At 44.2% G+C, this 19,093-nt stretch overlaps 2 protein-coding genes across 3 annotated transcripts in view; both read right to left on the reverse strand.

Moving 5' to 3' along the window:
• Positions 1-202: 202 nt before the first annotated feature.
• On the reverse strand, positions 203-11,067 carry MFSD4B (major facilitator superfamily domain containing 4B). The gene is made up of 4 exons (XM_030489461.1): positions 10,851-11,067; positions 10,561-10,729; positions 7,534-7,650; positions 203-5,186 (listed from the first exon to the last, which is right to left on the reverse strand). Exons 1-4 carry the CDS (start codon positions 11,058-11,060, stop codon positions 3,943-3,945), a joined length of 1,740 nt encoding a protein of 579 aa, XP_030345321.1. The 5' UTR covers positions 11,061-11,067; the 3' UTR covers positions 203-3,942.
• A 2,781-nt stretch (positions 11,068-13,848) lies between these two features.
• Positions 13,849-19,093, reverse strand: part of SLC16A10 (solute carrier family 16 member 10) — a 71,877-nt gene continuing 66,632 nt past the window's right edge. For both annotated transcript variants that reach the window (XM_030489467.1, XM_030489468.1), the window contains one exon: positions 13,849-19,086. In XM_030489467.1, coding sequence (XP_030345327.1) covers positions 18,851-19,086 — 236 coding nt within the window. In that variant the 3' untranslated portion in view covers positions 13,849-18,850. The remainder of the gene's footprint in view (positions 19,087-19,093) is intronic.

Raw genomic sequence — 19,093 nt, forward strand, 5'->3', positions numbered from 1 at the left:
CTGTAGCCACTTCTGTTGCCCTCGGTTGGCCCACAAACAGTCACGGAACCCAGACTGCTCAAATAAGTTACAAATCCAGCTTAAGCTTTGGGATCTAAAACCTCAGTATCAACTCTTGGAACCCTTCCCCACACCCAAAGAGAAGCGTTGCCAGTTTCCAGTAGTCACAACAGGAGTAAGTTTCAAATCTAGAAGTCCAGAGTAACTTTGAAAAATAGAACAAAACTTTATTTACATCAAGGAACCTGAGTGCCTTCTCCCGTTAAGAATTTATTACATTCAGGATACAAGTCAGCCTATTAAATTTCACAGCACACCATACAGTGTAAACCCACACCAAGCAGCATAAAACCTATTCAATATGTAACAGAACAGCCACGGATTGCAATGCATTTTTATGCAAAGTAACTAAAAAAAAGTAAAATCAAGGCACAAAACTCTGCCTGCTCTTGCATTCTAGCATTGCTCATGTGCAGAATCAAAGTGCAAGTGCCAGGACTAACCCTATGGCAGTGCCTCGGGGACAAACAAAGATAGACAAAAGGACACTTAGCTGCAGATTGCCTTCTACCCTGGAGCAAATGGGCACGTGCTCATCTTCAACCTGCTCCTGGGTTTCTGGACGGAAAACAGGAGTCTTTCTTACTAAATTCACATTTCTAATCCATGGACCACAGCTCTTGTCCTCAACACAGAGATGACTTTTCTAGCATAAGCAAGGGAAGGGTGAAGTTAATACAGTTTGCTTCAAGTTAGTTCAGCCCAGAATAATGTCTGTCTAAGTTGAAGTGTTCAAGCTTTCTGGAGGATCTGTAATGTAAAAGGCACCATAACTAGAGCCACACTGTAAATAGATCCTCACTTTACCTCTATGTGCCAGGAGGCGATTTACTTTGGACAGAAATTTAAACATGTGAAAACTAACATTCAGTGTCTGAAAACAAGCCTTGAGGAATGCCAAAATCCACAAACTAGGAAAGCTACAGCCTTGAATGTCAAGAATGTCTGAACTGCTGTGAGTTGGGCTCACTACTGGAAACGTCCTAGATCCGGTTTAATCTTATATTGCTTAAACATTCCATTGTCATTACAGGGCAGCCCCTGCTATTGAGAGTCAGCTGCTAGGGGACAAGGAGCACAAGTCCTGGAAGTATATTCCCTTTCAAGGCTGAGGCCAGAATTAAGACAGTGAAGGCTCCAAGTGCTCACTAAGACGGCCCAAAATTTAGACATCATCCAAAGGCCTCCACGTACCAATCTGACGCGATGCTGCACGGTACCAGTCAAGAGAATTTCAACTCTTCCTGACACTGCTTTTTTGGATGCTTAACTTTGGGCAAAAGGCTGCTCTTGCCTCAGCATTCCAGGCTGTTGCTCCAATCCTGCCACACAGGCTTCCTGCTTCTGGGAGGGGAGAAAGTGGGGATGAATTCAAGTGATTTACACAGAGGTTAATAAAAACAAATAATAAAAAATAAATAAAGTCTTTGTTTTGCACAGTATTTTTACAGTGCTTGGGAAGACATTAGTCAGAAACACAAACATGCAATAAATAGATAAGGTTCAAAGAGCTAATTTCCCAATGCAGCTTTAGTTTCATATTCTGGTTCTTTTTAGTACTTGATTATGGAAGATGTGTAAACTATCCCTGAGAACAATCTTATGTGCAGGACATTCCAGTTTGGAATTTCATTCCAAAAACCAGTGTATGGATTATTTAAGATCTTCCTGGTTGCCAGGTGTGTCTCAAACTAATTTGCTTCTGGCAACATGGTCTCAGGTACAGGGAAACTTTTTCACATTGCTGTCAATTCAGGTAAAGCCTGTGGACTGCAGTGACAGCAGCAGGGAGCTGCCCCAGAACAGTGCCTGTATCTCTTCTTGTTTGTCCTGCACCAAAGTCAGTCTGTGCCAAAGGAGACCTCTGCCCTCCTGGGAGGCCAGGAACTACCCCAAAAGCAGAGCAGGAGCAGGTCACACTTCCTCCTCCCTGTGCACCAGTGGGGCCTGTCCTTACAATCAGGTAACGCCTCCCACTTTCTACACACAAAGCAGTTACTGCAGCAGAGAAAAGGGGAAAGTTGAAGCCACTCAGGCTTCATTGCGCTCTGTAGTCACCCCCTCTGCCATTTGCTCTCGGATAAAACAAAACACACAGGGTGACACAGACTTACTTCCGTTGAACAAATGGTCTCACATGTACCTAGGGCAGGAGATGGCCTGACACTTAAAAGCATTTACCATTAGTTTAAACAAAGAAGAGCCTAACAAGTGAAACAAAGCCTTATTTTAAAGTGCAGGTTCATGCACTGCACTGGGTAAGATGCCACAAAAGTGCATATAAGCACACAAGGTAAAAAAAGGGAAACTGGGAAAAAACACGAGGGCATTTCAGTGCCAACACAGAGGGAGAGGGAGGCCCTGCGACACGGCACGATGCAAAACCGTTGTGCATTTTCACTACAAGTTGATTCCTGCTTCTTACAAACTTTGCAGAAGAAGGGAAAAAGCCGCAAGATTCCAGGTTGCACACTCTGGAGATGAGAGAGGGAACAAAACCAGACCTGAAAGTACACAGAATACTTACAGTCCTGTGCTGTTACATCTAGAGCTCCTTCATTAATAAGTGAAACTTCTTAGCAAGAAAAATATTATTAAAAATCAAAGTAAAAAGACCCTAAACATGAGCACATTCTGATCACACAGCCTTATAAAAAAACAATAACCTACAAATACGGAGAGTTTCAAGTAGACAAATAGCAAGACTGTTCGGAGGCAGAGCCTGCCATGAGTTGCTGCGGTTTCTTCTCCTCCTGGTGAGGGCTCACCACCGGGCTCTCCCTGCCCACAAACCCCCGCTGCTGCTCCACTGGGAAGTGTCCACCTGTAGGTCACCACCCAAAGAAACAAAACCCAAACACACCAGGCCAGCTGCCAAGGGGTGAGAGATCATGGTACAGGACAACCCAGAAGGATCCTCCCGTCGAGAATTCCCTCGGTCTCCAGCTCTCATTTTAACACATCCCTTGATAAAGTCTTGGCACAGGAAGTCAGAAAAGTTATTAGAACCTTAATTTAAACAACTGGCTTAAAAATACCACATCCCTATCTCAATACAATATATTAAGTAATCTGCTTATACAGATGATTTTATCATCTTCGTACACTGGTTGATTCCCGTGGCAGTGCAGTCATTACAATCACAAGTACTTCAGGCTATTTAGATTTGTCACCACTGTTTAACGAGGAAATCAGAATTATGCATTACAGTGATTAACAGGACCCATTTTATCTCCCTTCCCATATCCCGCTTTTAAATGACCCAAAGGCATGCTTCTGCTTCCAACAACTGGTTTTTAGGGTTTTTTCCCATCTTAGTGACACAACCAGGAAAGTATATCCTTTGCCAACAGGTTGTCCAATTTACAGCCTGAAATTTGACTTGATTTCCTGGTTTACATCACACACAAACATTCAATGCAGTAGAAACTCCCCTGTCACAAGGTAAGAAGGTTCAGCATCACAGGTAATGGATTTCTCCTCTCTCATGCAAACATTCTGTGACCAAGAACCAAGCACCTCTGAACCACACCCCAAAAAACCTGAGTGGTGTAAGCAGTCCCCTTCTTTCCTTGCTAGTTCTTATTCCAGCATGCACTACTTCAATACATGCCTTACATTTAGAAAACATCTCTTACGTTTTAACAGTTTTGGCATAGTCTCTACATTTTATGTCATCACCCCATTCACGTCATTGCGGACTTCCCCACTCTGAGCCACATCACTGCAGACTGAAAATGAAAGAGGAGAAAGGGCTGGACAAGCACAGAAATGAACATGCTGAGCGCTGCGCCACTGTGAAAGGAGTCTTGAACCACTCTACAGGAATAGCTGCAATTCAGTTCCATTTCCCTTTACAAAAAAAGTCAGTCACCTTTTACTTCAGTCGTTCTTCTCCCGGTCAGCGTTCACATTTTTCCTCCCAGGGGAGCCACCAGCAACCACCGGAGAATCACACAACACATTGTCCAGCTGGGGCTGGAGAGAGACTTTGGCTGGAGAGTCCCCTGGTATCTTACGGGAGGTCTCTATCACAGAGTTTCTCAGCGTGTCATTCATTTCTATGACCTCAAAGTCTGCTTCATTCCACTCCCCTGCATCCTCCTCATCGTCTTCATCCTCATTAAGCCCCACGTTTGACAACAAAGCTTTCCGGTCCTCGCTCTCACTCCTTTCTTTTAAGCTGCTCTCTCTGGGAGAGTTGGCCAATTTGTACATGAGAGGAAAGAGCACCACGGTGGCTGCGGACGTTACCAAGGCGGTGTACATAACCACAGGGACGTGGTGAAACCTGCCCTGAAGATAGCCCACCACAGCAGGGATGCACATCTCGCCCAGCGCGGCACCAATCACAAACAGAGAAGCTGATTTCCCCTGCACCACTGTGTACTGTTCTATCCAGGAAATGCCGCTGGGAAAGATGGTGGCCATTGACGCTCCATACACGGCAGTTCCAACCCAGAGCAAGGCTGGGGACCTCGCGAAGAAGGCCAAGCACGAGGAGGAGACAGCAGAGCCTACGATACTCAGCAGGATCATGGTGCCAGGGTACAAGCAAGCAGCACAGAATATGGCCACTCCTCTGCAAGCGGCAAACGCGCCCCAGAAGACAGAATTCAAAGCAGCCGCTTCGTTTTCTTTCATCTCGGCAAAGACTTTCGCGTAAGTAAATATGTAGGAGCCGTACGTGACCTCCGCTCCCACATAGCAGAAGAAGAACACGAACAGGAGACTGATAAGTGCAGAGTGGTATTTGGCAAACACGCACTTCTGCAGAGAGGCCTTGGATTTGTCCCGAGCTGAGCTGCTCTTTGAATACAAAATAAAAAAGAAGAAGGAGACTAACAGAAGATAGGTGCCTATGACAACATAGGACCACAGAAAATCTGCACCAAGACGGTGTTTCAGCGCTGACATAGCTGATGCAGCCGATGTTGTCGGCACAGACCTCAGCACAGACTGGTTTGTCTTTTCAGCGACTGCAAAGTCTTTAGAGTCAGAGCCTCCCAGAGCCATTTTAGCCAGGATCGGAGCCACGAAAGCACCGACAGCAAAACTGAAGTGCAAGGCCTGCATGTGAGGCCCAGCCTCTGCTCCCCACGTGTTCAGTGCCAGTACATTGCCACCTGCAGACCAGAGAGGAAGATTCAGTCCTTTTAGTCTGAAAACAGATATTGTTTTAGAGAAAGAAAAGACAACCCAAACCATAACCTAGAGCTGCAATTTGCAATAATAGCAGGTTTAGCAAATACAATACGCAAAACTCTAGTTAACTGAAATTCTGCCTCTAAGCACCTTAAACCCACGTGAAAGCTCAGCTTTAGGAGGCAATTCACAGCAGTCAGAATGAGGAGCCATGCAATGGCTTAATCCAGCAGAGATGGCTGTATTTCATTTTGTGCAAGGGGAGGCTTAGAATGGATATGAAGAAAAATTTCTTCACCGAAAGGGTTGTCAAGCATTGGAACAGGCTGCCCAGGGCAGTGCTGGAGTCACCCTCCCTGGTGGGATTTAGAAGATGTGTAGATGTGGTGTTAAGGGATATAGTTTAGTGGTGGACTTGGTAGTGGTGCATTAACAATTGGACTCGATGGTCTCAAAGCTCTTTTCCAACCTAAACCATTCTATGATTCTAATTACCCTACTTGACAACCTGCAGCATTTTTCAGCCTGTTTTCAAAAGAGTGAATTTAACCGCTTCTCATTTCTGTAAATATTAAAAGCAACAACGCACAAGGTGAAGAACCAGAGGCCTCATTAAACAACATTCCAGGAAACATCAATAATCACTTGCTTCTGAGGGGCTGGGACTACCCCAACTGCACTCCAATGACTTTCCAGAAGCAGAAAGGTTTACAATTATACCGCCGCGAAGACCAAACTACAACACCCTCAGATCAACAATAAGGCTAGAGAATAAGGTCTCAGATGTTTTTAATTATTTCCTGAGAAGAATGCAGGAAAATAGTAACAGTAATCAAATTCCTGTGCTACGGTACAGCAGCCTGTATCACTCAGCACTGACACTCTTCCAAATGAATTAATTCAGTTACTGCCTCGCTCCAAGTTTCTCCTGCTATTCCTGCTCAGACTGGGAGGCCTCCCTGCGCCAGGGCTCTGACAGCCGGGCAGCACACCCACCCACTGCAGGCATTTTTACAGTTACCTGACAAGATTTTCCCATATGAAGAATTTTTAAACCAGGTGCCACATATAACGATCCTGCCAGAGGCAGCAAGTACACCTCTGCACTCAGGTTATTTAGCATAACCTGTGCCACGCAAAACCATCTTTTTCACTGCTGGATTCTGTATCGTGTTCTCTTTAGCGTTAACAGGGTTCCCTCAAACTCCACAGAGTTACAGCAGATGGCTCGCATGTGCAGCCATCGTTTCCTCTGTGTTGCCTACCAGCCAAGTTACCAAAACGAGGCCCCGGCTGGGATGCTTCCAGAGCTGTTTGGATAGCTAGGATAATACACCAGCCAGCTCTTTCTCAGAAACAAGCCTGCCCTCAAAGTGGTCAGCCAGACCCAGCAGTACCTCGCTGGCTGGTAACCATAGGCTGCCTCGGTAAGCCAGGCAAGCCACACGCTGCTGGCAGAGCACTGCAGAGGTGCCAGGTGAGCAGTGCCGGCTGCAGCCCCACCTTCTACAGCAACACGCAGCACAGCCCAGCACTGCGCTGTATGCTTGGCTGTTTCCTGATCTCCATCTGCAAGTCCACCAGCATCACCCAGATGTCTCTAAGCGTGCTAAAGTCTCTTGCGGTGGCCTTGCCTCCTGATCCAAACTGCCAGCCATCACTAACCCATCCTAAGCCATGTCCAATGAAATAATTCCTGTGGGAGTTTCTTTGTCATGCCTCTGGCACAACGGACCTTTCCATCCACACCTGTAGACATTCACTCTGCACTTCGACCGGTACATCTTCCTCCATAAGGGATCTCTACTAAGAAACTGGGTTTGAGCAGCTTTCCATCAAAAGTGGGTTTTTTTTTCCCCAGGCTATGGCAGTCCCTGTCTGCTGTGAATCCCCAAATGCCGCCTACCCAGCTTCAGGTGGGCAACTCTCCAACACAGCAACTGTGAGAATCTCAAACACCTGCGCTTGCTTGCCCAGGACTAAAATAGCTCCAGATAACGCTAATGACCCGTGACCCATCCAGCTTCCTGCAGGTGAGTAATTTAAAGCAAACATTGCTTAAAGAGCACCTGATGCTTTCTCTTATGCCTGAAACTGCCCACTGAAATGTGTACTGATCACCAGGAAGGTACCTAGCTCCCATGCTGGTTACAAAGACACAAACACTGTTAAGTCTTGGGATTAGAATAATCCAAGAATCCCAGCCAAGTAAAACAGCTCTCTCTTTTAATTCAAGACATGTCACATGAAACACCAGCAACGGTTTTGTTGAGCTTGAAGTTTCCAGTGAGTTCGGTGAAGGAACTGTTGGACCACGTGGTCCCTTACCTGTGTCTAGAATTCCCATGGAAGCTCCAATAACTGACATCAAGACAGTTAGCAGCAGGGATTTCTTACACCAGGGTATCCCATACAGACCAACCGTTGTTCCAAACATGGATAATGCTGGAAAGGTTAAAAAAAAAAACAAACACAAAACATCCAGAGTTTCCATTTAAACTACAAAACATACAGAAGTCCAAGAAATACAAATAAATTCATAATTATTAAAGTTACAGATAATCCTAAGAGGTGATGTAACCCAACTACCTCAATTCCTGATTAGCAGAGCAGCTAGAAAGTTCAGAAGAATCATTTTTCTCTTAGAAAAACAGGAATTTCACTACAATTTAAACACTACATGAAAAACCTGTTTTGCTACAGCTTTATTTGCAAAAGGAGCAGCATCTGCTGCTACAACACTAACAAGTCTTCTGCAAGCTTTTGATTTATAAGAGCTATTTCAGTATCTTCTGCAAACTTCTAATCTAGAAATGTTACTTTACCACGAAAGAAGCAAAATGTGGTCTCGAACAGTACGAATTGTTCCAAGAACTACAGAGCATTAGATTTGTCTCCATTTTAAAAGAACTCAAATCACTGAACTCCTAAAATCCTAGAAAGAGATTGCACCTTGACCAGCAAGCGACCTCCACACACAAATGCTGACTTTCGTTGATATTCTGTTCCCACATGAGAGATGTATTCCAAAGGATTTCTGGAGTTTTAAGAGATAGAACTACACAATTTCTCTTCATAAATGTAGCAGCAGTTCATTAACTGTATCGGTTTTGCTATTATTAACTGCACCTACAATGTGCCCTTTCAAAAAATATTTTTTAGCAGAGGAAATTGTTTTCATTACCATTTGGGAGGATGTTCAGCAGTTAAATTCCATGCTTATAATCACCACAATAAAATAATCTGCAATTAATAACTCGAATATACAGTATTAGGTTTTTAGAAAGCTTGTACCGGTTCAGACATCTCTGTTATTTTTCAAATCAATGATTAGGTGGAGCAAATACTTACAGATAGATCAATGGGGACAATGTAATTAAAAGCTTGGGTTAATTCCAAACAAAACCAACATCATCATCAACAAAGGGAAAAATAAATACCCAGAGCCCTAGAGCCCTACCAAGATACTGAGCATACAGGCCTCAGGACATTCTTGAAGGCTAGCATACCAAGCTGCACAGAGAAAAAGCTAAAGACGGGGTGCAATAAGCACAGCTTCGCAGATGCCCCACTCAGAGCTGAAAAGTAACTTCTTGGCAACCTCTCAGTCGTCCGTTTCAGCTCCACGCCTCAAGAGGGGAACCTAAACGCTTCCTTGATGAAGACAGATTATGTCTTCATTTTTATCTCTGTACCGTAGCAGAGTTTCAGCAGCTCAAAGATGGGAGGTAAAACTACACCAGCCATAATCTCTTACAGGCAGTCCTCAGACAATAAAAATGACAGACGATTCAGCTGCTTCATTGTGGTTTTGCCATAAGCACTACCAAATTGGAACGGATTAGGAGGCGGAACCATCTTCCAAGTGCTGCTGACAGACAGCTATCCTATGTGGTACCTGAGGAACAGAAACAAGTACTAAACTATTTCAATTAACACTAACTTCCACAGGTGTATCAATGCCATTGTGGAAGGTAAAGTCTCACATGTCAGACAGAGACCACTCTGACCTTGTCAGATGCACAAAGAGGCCAAAGGAAACCCGCTTTACTGGTGTTCTGGAGGAGAGGAATAAAGAACAGGGAGGAGACCAAAGACATCTTAGAACAAGAGCAAACAAGAACTGAGCCAGGAAGATGAAGACAAGAAGAGGAGTGGGGGGAAAGGGAGAAGAGAGAGACATTGTATGCCATGACTGCTCCTGACAACAGGAAACAGGCATACAGGGATAAGAAGAGACATAGTTCAAAAACTAGCAATGGAAAATGGATTTTCTCATATCCTGTGAACTCCTCCCGTGATTACAGCACAGTCCTATCAAAAGACCTAGTTCTGTTTGAATCTCCCCGAGTAAAAGTATGGGAAGGAGAAGGAAAAGAGCAAGCCCCAGTACCTGCTTTAGTCCCTAACTTAGAGCACAAATGCACACGCTGACATTACTGCACTTGAAAGGAAAAAAAGACAGAGCTTCCACTATTTTAGGTGTGTGCTCACAGCAACTGAGAGAATCTCTACCTGAATGAGACACTAACACAACTCTAAAAGCATCATCTCATCTCTGGATGCTGAACGTGCCTCTTGTAGCTGAGCAGCCCCACACTGCCAGAGCAAAGCCAGTCCCGTGCTCCTACAGGAGAGTTTCCATGTGTCCAGAAAACCGTTATGATCATAAACAGGGCTCCTATAAAGTTTAAATGTTTTCATAGCCAGGCAGCAACTGAGCAGCAAGTTTCCACCATCACAGGTGGCACTTAATGTTTTTCCCCTTTAATTAAGTTCTAACTCAGTTAAGGTCCTCCAGCCAAAATCTCAGTACTTTTGTCCAAGTATGTGAACTTGATCACTCCTGGCAAGCTTTCAGAAAGGGAAGGGTTTTACAAAGCTCTCCCCACGCCTCAGCGTGACTGCTCGAGGTTTCTGCTGTGTGCACGTGAAAGCCAAAGCCCAGCTTCCCCATTTTGTTCATGCATTTCACAGAGTGACATTACGTAAACCCAAGAGGATATATACGAAGCCTATTATTTGATACAAAGGGTAAAAGTTAAGCCAATTGTACTCTTCCTGCACCTTTTCGTCAAACCAAACAGGTTGTGTCAGTTCAAAACAGTTACCACAACTACTGTGCCCAACCACTTGGAACCGCCGCTGCACAGCTGCGATGCCCGGACACACGCGGTGCCGGACAAACGAACCCAAGACTATCGCGGCAAGAGCAATAGCGGAACCGTGGCAGGTCGCGGGCAGCGGCACCCACGCCCCGGGGCCCGGTGTCCCGGCTCCACGCCGCTGAGGCAGCGCGAGGCGGGCGGGGGAAACGGACAAGCCCGTCCCGAGGGGTTCCCGCCGGGAACTCACCGAGGAGGAGGGGGGCGTTCATGCAGTCGAAGAGCAGCCCGCCCATCACCGACCCGCCCAGGTAGCCCAGGGACCGGCCCACGAAGATGTAGTAGATGTCGCTGACGTTCTTGTGCACGTTGGCGGCCAGGTTTTGGAACGTGGGCCCCAGCACCGCGATGCTCATCCCCTGCAACACATTTTGACGGGGGTGACCTCGCACGCCCCCTCCCCCCCGTCCCGGGCCGAGCGAGCGGAGCACAACGGGCCGCAGGTGTCGGGGGCCGCCCGCCCGCTCCCCCCGCGCTCACCAGCCCCAGGAAGGCCGCACACAGCGCCCCGGAGATGCACCACCGCAGCACCGCTCCGTCCCCGCCCCGGCCGCACCGCCAGCCGCCGCTGACCACGGCCACCTCCGTGCGCGGCGCGGCGGGGAAGCGCGGCCCCGCCGCCGCTGCCGCCGCCGCCGCGTGCCCCGGTGCGGCGAACCGGACGTGCTTCTTCCGCTCGGCGTCGGCCATCGCTCCCCCCGCCACCGCGCCGGCACCAACGGCCGCTGCCAGGGAAAGCCCCGACCCCGCCCCTTCGCATGGCGGCGCGAGGGGAACTACAGCTCCCGGCGTGCCCTGCGCCGCGGGGCGGGCCCCGCCCGCTGCCGTTGCCGTGGAGACAGGCCCATGGGTGGGGAGATGGCGGCGGCCCCGCGCGTGCGGTCGCTGCCTCGCCTCAGATGGTTTTAGGGTTTTTGACCCGTTTTCCACCGCCTGCCGGCGCTGGACGGGGGCTTAGGGCGGGTGTTAGTGGGGCAGTCACCACCTGAGCTCGCATGCTGCGAACACACAGTGCTGTGATGTACCGCTGCCGCTGAGAATCTTAAGCCTCGCGCACAAGTCAAAGATAATTCCAACCTGGATCTTCTTGTCTTGTTTTCCATGTTGTTCAGAACAGAAATACATGCTAGGACAAACCAGACATTGCATATCAACTGCAGCAGCCCAGTCTTGTTCCTCCTGGCACCGGCTGCCATGCTGTGGGTACAGCTCCAGGTGAGGATAACCTGCGGGAGGGGACGTACGCATTAGAAAAAAGAATCTAGCAAGCAAACAGCCATGGAAGATAGCATTTACATCTGGTTGTCCATAGCCACGTTAATATCTTTGCAAGGAGTACAGTCTTACTATCTCAGATCTGCTGAGCTGCTGTTCATGGGTCCATCGGTAGAGACTATTCCAACTGAAATAACTTCAAGGATAGAGTAACTTTTCTGAAAGTGATATACAAGTCTGTATTGGGTTTGCGTGGCAAGGTTGTGGTAGTGGGAGGCTACAGGGGTGGTTTCTGCGAGAAGCTGCCAGAAGCTTCCCATGTGTCCGACAGAGCCAATGCCAGCCAGCTCCACACCAACCCGCTCCTGGCCAAGGCTGAGCCCATCAGTGATGGTGGAAGGGCCTCTGGGGTGACATAGTTAAGAAGGGGAAAAAAAACCCCTGTGCAACACAAGCAGCTGTCAGAAGAGAGGAGTGAGAACACATGAGAGCAACAGCGCTGCAGACCCCAAGGTCAATGAAGAGGGAGGGCAGGAGGTGCTCCAGGTGTCAGAGCAGAGATTCCCCTGCAGCCCGTGGTGCAGCCCATGCTGAGGCAGGCTGTGCCCCTGCAGCCCGTGGAGGTCCATGGTGGAGCAGATCTCCACCTGCAGCCCATGGAGGACCCCACACTGGAGCAGGGGGATGCCTGAAGGAGGCTGTGACCCTGTGGGGAAACGCCCGCTGGAACAGGCTCCTGGCAGGACCTGTGGCCCCATGGAGAAAAGAGCCCATGTGGAGCAGGGTTGCTGCAGGACCTGTGGCCCCATGGAGGACTCACGCTGGAGTAGTCTGTTCCTAAAGGACTGCACCCCATGGAAGGGACCTACACTGGAGCAGTTTGTGAAGAACTGCAGCCCATGGGAAGGACTCACTTTGGAAAAGTTCACAGCTGACTGTCTGCCGTGGGAGGGAGGGACCCCACGCTGGAGCAGGGGAAGAGGGTGAGGAGTCCTCCCCTGAGGAGGAAGGAGCAGCAGAGACATGTGATGAACTGACCACAGCCACCATTCCCCATCCTCCTGGGCCACTGCAGGGGAAGAGGTAGAGAAATAAGGAGTGAAGTTGAGGCCAGGCAGAAGGGAGGGAAGGTGTTTTAAGGTTTGCTTTTATTTCTCATTATCATACTCTGATTTGATTTTTAATAAATAAATTAATTTCCCCAAGTCAAGTCCATCTTGCCTGTGACAGTAATTGGTGAACGATCTCCCTATCCTTATCTTGACACATTAGCCTTTCAGCTGTATTTTCTCTCCCCTGTCCAGCTAACATGGGGAGGGGTAGAACAGCTCTGGTGGGCACCTGGTGTCCAGCCAGGGTCAACCCACCACAAAGTCAGACTGCATTTTTAGGTGTTAGTATTTTGCCTTGTTAGTTAGCTGTCATAATAAATGCTGGATAAAAATAGCTTTGTTAAAGTACAAAAGTATTTGAAATGTATTCTACAGGCTAATTTTTGCTTTATATACTTACAAAGAGTACACCTTGAGAGTGTACAAATGGCAACAGCACTAAGGCTCTTGCAAAGGTTTTGACCATCTTTTTCAAATTTTAATTTGAAATACAATCAGGCTAGAGACTAACCCTAGGTAAATGGGAATATTTCCCCCTTATCAGGTATGTTTATTAAAGAAAAGGAAATATTTGGCCCTACTACAAAGGGAAGGTGAATGAACTCCTGTGATTTACTGAAGCTGTCAATGAGGAAACACTTCATGCTGCCAAGGTAAGCCAAGGTGAAATTGGTAGTAGGCCAGTAAATGATCAAAGGTCCACTGAATTACTCTGGCAGTTCATGAAGCAGAAAATACAAAATTCTTTTAAAATGCCACTCAAATTTATTCTATCAGTTCTCCCTCCCTCAGTTTTACTTCTGCCTTCTGTGAAGCCAACTGTAAAGTTTGATATTAAACCCCAGATTGGAAAATAGAGCAAGTAAAATTTTCAGAAGCATGTAACTCAAAGTCAGTAGTTCAGGCTTAGAAACCATTGGTCTTAAGACATATTGTCAGTGCAATCAGAATGAAATGTGTTGCACCATGTATTAATTTAGGAGTAAATGTAATGGGGACATTCCAATCAGTATACAGTGGTGATAAAAACCATAAAGACTTTTTGTATAAAGTTTGCACATGAGACAATAATTACCAGAATATAACACAAAATTACTTTTTTAAATGGCAAGTTTTTCAAGAGAACAAGACTAAAAATGATGCATGCAGTAACAAACGGGGCACTTAAGAACCACCATCTTTATTCCAAGTAATTGAAGACTGATCACAGTTACTTTAGCACCATGAGAAATAGGAGACATTTCTCACCCTTCTAACAAAGCAGATCTTTAAAGAATGGAGTTAAGGCTAGCAAACGTATATCCTTTAATATCAAAAACAACATACAAAATATGATGTCTATAAAGATACTTAAACATGATAAACAGTGTTATCAATATTAGCACACATTTTAGTATAAAATCACCCTAGTCTTGGCATACACAGTTCTGAGACACTAAAAATGTTGACACTATATATATACACATATAAAAAAGACTAAAAGGCATACAGAGAATATGCCAGAATTTGCATGACCAGTAACTTACGGGCTGTGTAGAACTGAGGTGGTGCTGTGCTTGTCAACAGTGAAACACACAAACAAAAAGAATTATGTTTTCCTCCCCTGCCTCCCACATTCCAGTGCCACAGCTCCCATAGTAAAATGCAGAATGTTTGTGTATGCCCTGGTCAAAATACATTGTATTTATACACATACACACGCACTCTTAATATGCGAGGGTCAGTTCTGACAGAAGAGTTCAGATGCCTGAAACTCAGCTTCCATAACACTCCCAGCGCCCTGGAGGGGAATGCAGCACCTCTGCTCCCTGCTCGGAGAGGACAGCTGAGCCCTCCTGCATGGGCTCCCATGCAGCAAGCAGCAAAGCAGGGAACTGCGCTGTGCCAGCACACTGAGAACCTGGCTGTTAAGCTGACCAGTAACGGTGATTATAAGGATAGTAGTGTTGATTCCCATCCTTAGATACATCCTCTGAGGCTGCAAGGAAGCACCTCCTGTCCCTTCAGTGTGTACTACCTGATGCAAAGAACTGAGCAACCTCACATCTCCCACTTCACAGGAACTTGCCTGGTCTTATCAGGCTATGGCTATTCAAAGGTTTAATGCAGGGAAGAAGTTTAAGAATGGAAGGCTGGAAAGTACTGTCCATATTGACTAGGGTGCACATCAGCTTTGACAATCCAGTGTTTCCAAATGGAAGGGGGGAATGTATATGCCTAGACATTGTGCATGAAGAGCCAAAGGAGAAAAGTGTCAGTTGTCCATCTCATTTGATACTGAATACACCCTGAAGGATGGCCACAGAATGGCTGTCACTGCCTCTGACTTGAATGAACAATTCAGGAAGGTCCATAAATGTTCACTGAAAATATACTTAGGGAAAAAAAAGAAGTTAATGCTGAACAAAGAACTGGAGGAAATAAATTCCTGCTAAGAGTATGTTCACTTGAAGTCTTGGTTTGAGACTTGTACAGGTCTAAGATGTAGCCAGAATAAATCCAACAATATTTTTTTATTAATTATAGATTGTATATTGTTGCGTAACTCAGGTGTAAATAAGAATCTGAATGGCTTTCATTATTTCAGACTCTTTGCTGAACAGCTGTATTTACAAGTATCACATACCTGCTGAAAAGACATGTCAGCCAAACGTAAAACCAACCCCTTGCTCAAAATTACTCTTGGTTTCAAGATCTGGTGTATTAAATTACAGCATTAAGTAGGGCTGGAAATTTCACACTGCCAGTTTAACTGAACCTCTTTCTACCTAATTTCTTCTGAAGCTTACCCTGAGAACATTTGATGGAAAAAAGATGATTGCTTTCCCACTCTGTAAACAGAGTAATGTCTACAAAGAGGACTCTATGAAACGTTCTCAAGAGAGGGATCCATCTGAATGACTTACGGCCTTTCTTGAACTAACCTAGTGTTCTAGTTTTAGAGTCTACCCCCAACATGATTAAATCTGGCATGAATTAGGTCATCAAAACAGGAGTTCAACAGGTTTCCCATGAACAGGTTTTCACACCTAAAATTAAATTGTTACAAAAATTTATTTACATATACTCAATGAAAATAAAATCGACTAATCAGTGCTTTTTCTCTTCTAGTTTTCAAAGTAGCAACCATTGCTACATTATTCAGTCTTGGTTTTGGTTGGTTGGTTTTTTTTTTTAATAAGTGTACTAAATAGTTGCTATTTGTATTGGGGTTTTGTTTGTTTTTAAAGGGAGATAGCTAACCTCATTGTTAAAACCTCAGGGCATATAGAATCCAGTATATCTCTAAGTAAGTTTCTCAGTGGTCAGTTAGCCTCGCTGCTAATAAGCTGAAATTTACTTTCATTTTAACAGCATCTTATCCAGCTTTAGGATACAATCTTCGTATGCTTGTGCCCACTAAAGAGCATTTCTACTGGACATTTTCCCCACAGCTACAAGCTAACACTAAAGATGCTAATGGAATTCTCATGCATCAATCTTTCTTTTTTTAACCTCTTCAGAAAAGTCTTCTTTTCCCCGCAAACCTTTTCACTTTTAGCACCATTGTAAAACAAGCACTGGCATCAGAAACAGGTTCATTATTCCTACATCAGCACACCAGCATAGCTTCCTCATCCCTAGTTCTGCTTCCCTCTTGCCTGACATCCCCGTCACTAGCTGTTTTTAACATAGTAACCAGTCCTAAACATCTATTCACTCACTGTAGTACCCTCTTCCTGGAGTCTCTGGGGTTCGGTTTGGGTTTTTTTCTTTCTTTGTTTAAATGCTGTCCTTCATATTTGTGAGCATAATTTACATTTTTACTTAAATATGAGTTTGGATTTTTATGTAGATACATTTTAAAAGCATATGGCAATAATAAATTCATACTATCATTATACTATTTCTGTATCATTTCTAAGACAATTATTTTAGATTCCCTCCCAGATAATTTATATAGATATAGAGCAGCAAGTCAAGAAGATGCCACAATTACATCAAGATATCTGGTCACAATGATTTCCAACGGCAGTAGTGCTAAAAAGCAGCCTTGTTTTTGGTTAAAAACTCAACGCTAAAACACACAAAATGTAAGATCTGTGATAAACGCTTATTTGTCGTAACAAAACAATAGGAAACAAGAGGCTTTTACCACATTTACTCAACACCTGCATTGACCAAATAGATAATACTGAATGACATGTTCTGCAGAAATACTCCAGACAAGAACAGCATAGGCTGTTAACATCATTTTTTGTAATGAATACAGCATTTTATAGCCATTTTAATTAATAGTATGAATATTTTAATGACATTTTTGGAAGTACTTACGAAGTAAATTTTACAGATTGGTTTGGTGTTTTTTCCTATGTTCAAGTCCTTCCCATATGCATCTAAAATTTTAAGATTCAGTTCTCTCATGTAAAGCAGGGATTAAAATTCTGCAGTATATAAAAGGCATGAGTTTTGATCTGCAACAATTAGGATGCTTTTCATGATTATATTTAAAGAACTTTAAGTTGATGTAAACATTCTATGTAATAGTATTGCTAGTACAGTGTTTTATATCACAAATGTACATGGGTCTTCTGAGCATTTTACTACAACTCTGGAAAAAGAAAAAAGTAATAAAAATAGAAAGGACAATAAAAATCATTTCTAAAACAGTATGCGTCCGTGGTTTATGTAAAGAACAGCTACTGTTGTTGATTAAGAAAATGCACTTAAATGTGCATTTTGTCTTCAGATCACATTTAGTTTACTCTTTGCTATGACATATCTAAAAAAGAAAATAAAAGTTATTCATATTGAACAGACCTGAAGTAAAGAATGATTATGTATTCCACTGCATTGCTGATCCATATCCACAAATAAACAATGTGCTTGGAAGTGTTTGATGATAAACTGAAAAGCAGTGTTTTCATCTCAAAATATTATGCTTTCATATATTTTTCAAAGAGATTTTCAGAAATACCTGCTTAAAAAACAGTGCATAATACCCAAGAATACATAGGTAAGTAACAGGGCCATATGTTTAGCATGTTAAGCAAGAAGTAGGACACGCAAAGACATTTTATACGTGAACAAAATATGGTGCTACATCCTACATGCAATTGAACACAGCTATAAAGACCTATAACAAACCTGCATGTTCACTTAGTGCAAAAATCTTTAATTGCTGAATGTCATTTTAACAGCTTGTGTATATTTCCACATTAAAAACAACTTATTATTGCACTTAGAATGTATCCTTTAAAGCTGTCTTGGTTTTAAGAATAAAAAAAATAAATGTAACAAGTGCAACAGAATCATCTGAAATTTAGACTAATTCACAATACTGTTCCAAAGTCTTACTGTCAGTACAATTTCCAAACTGTCAGCTCTTCTGAGGTTTAGCTGAAAACAAACATACACATATACATTAATAGTATTGCCTTCAACAAATAAGAAAACCCCTATCATTCAGCAGCTTTACTTCTGAATGTGTTTGCACTCGGAGCTGCATTTGCACACATTCAAAACCTGTGCCCATCAAAAAATCCATCCTTAATGTTCTTTGTTTGGGCTACTGTGAAAAGGCAAATGCAAAAGCAGGCGAGTGTTTAAGCAAACTGAGCAGGCTAGGCTATTTAGAGGAAATTAAACAGATGGCTCATAATTTAGCTTTCTAATGCAAGATGATTTCAGCAAGAGTTAAGGGAATTAAAGATATGCGTATTCATGATACAGAATTATAAAAGACTGTAAAACAGTATGAGAAACTTCAAAAAAGACATCAGTCATCAGAGCTTTCCAGTATGAACACACACGGCTGTGCCTGCATTGGATGGACCATGAACGTTATTGAAGAATCCTGGGTCAGTGAACCAAAACCAGCTTTCGCACTCCCAGAAACAGGTTCTGATGAATTAGAAAAATATTCTCTTCACACACAGAATCACTACGCATGTACACACTAATGCTACAAAACTTCAAATACCTTGAAAATGTGGCTTGAAATCAAACTCAACGACTCATCAATGAAGTTCAATGGTATAAAACCCCCTTATAGTAGTTTTGCTATTTGAGCAATAGTTCAAGACTTCTTCAGCATCATATAGTATCTTCAGCCAAAAAGTACAAATCTAGCTTCAGCAGAAGGTGGCCAGGCTGGTACAGGAAAAGAAAGCATCAAAACCCAGATTCCATTTCTTTGACTGGCTTTTCTGTAGTGCCCGACACCAAAGTGCTTTCATTTTCCAGCATTTTCTCAGTAGTTTCTCCATCAACAGGTTTTGCTCTGTCTTTTAACTTCTGCCGTTCATGGACCCAGGGGATGAAACATAGAATAGCTCCGCCAACAATGGGAGGGACTCCAGCCAGGTAGAAGGCTACATCATAGCTGCCGAGGTGATCATGCAACAAACCTGTAAA

Source organism: Strigops habroptila, chromosome 6 (assembly GCF_004027225.2).
Source record: "Strigops habroptila isolate Jane chromosome 6, bStrHab1.2.pri, whole genome shotgun sequence".
NCBI lineage: Eukaryota > Metazoa > Chordata > Aves > Psittaciformes > Psittacidae > Strigops > Strigops habroptila.

Excerpts from the sequence above, each read along its gene's own strand:
- MFSD4B (XM_030489461.1), bottom strand. The coding sequence starts at position 11,060 with ATGGCCGACGCCGAGCGGAAGAAGCACGTCCGGTTCGCCGCACCGGGG. Across the intron at positions 10,730-10,850 it reads GTGCGGCCTTCCTGGGGCTG|GGGATGAGCATCGCGGTGCT; the intron begins GTGAGCGCGGGG and ends AATGTGTTGCAG. Across the intron at positions 7,651-10,560 it reads GAACGCCCCCCTCCTCCTCG|CATTATCCATGTTTGGAACA; the intron begins GTGAGTTCCCGG and ends TAACCTTTCCAG.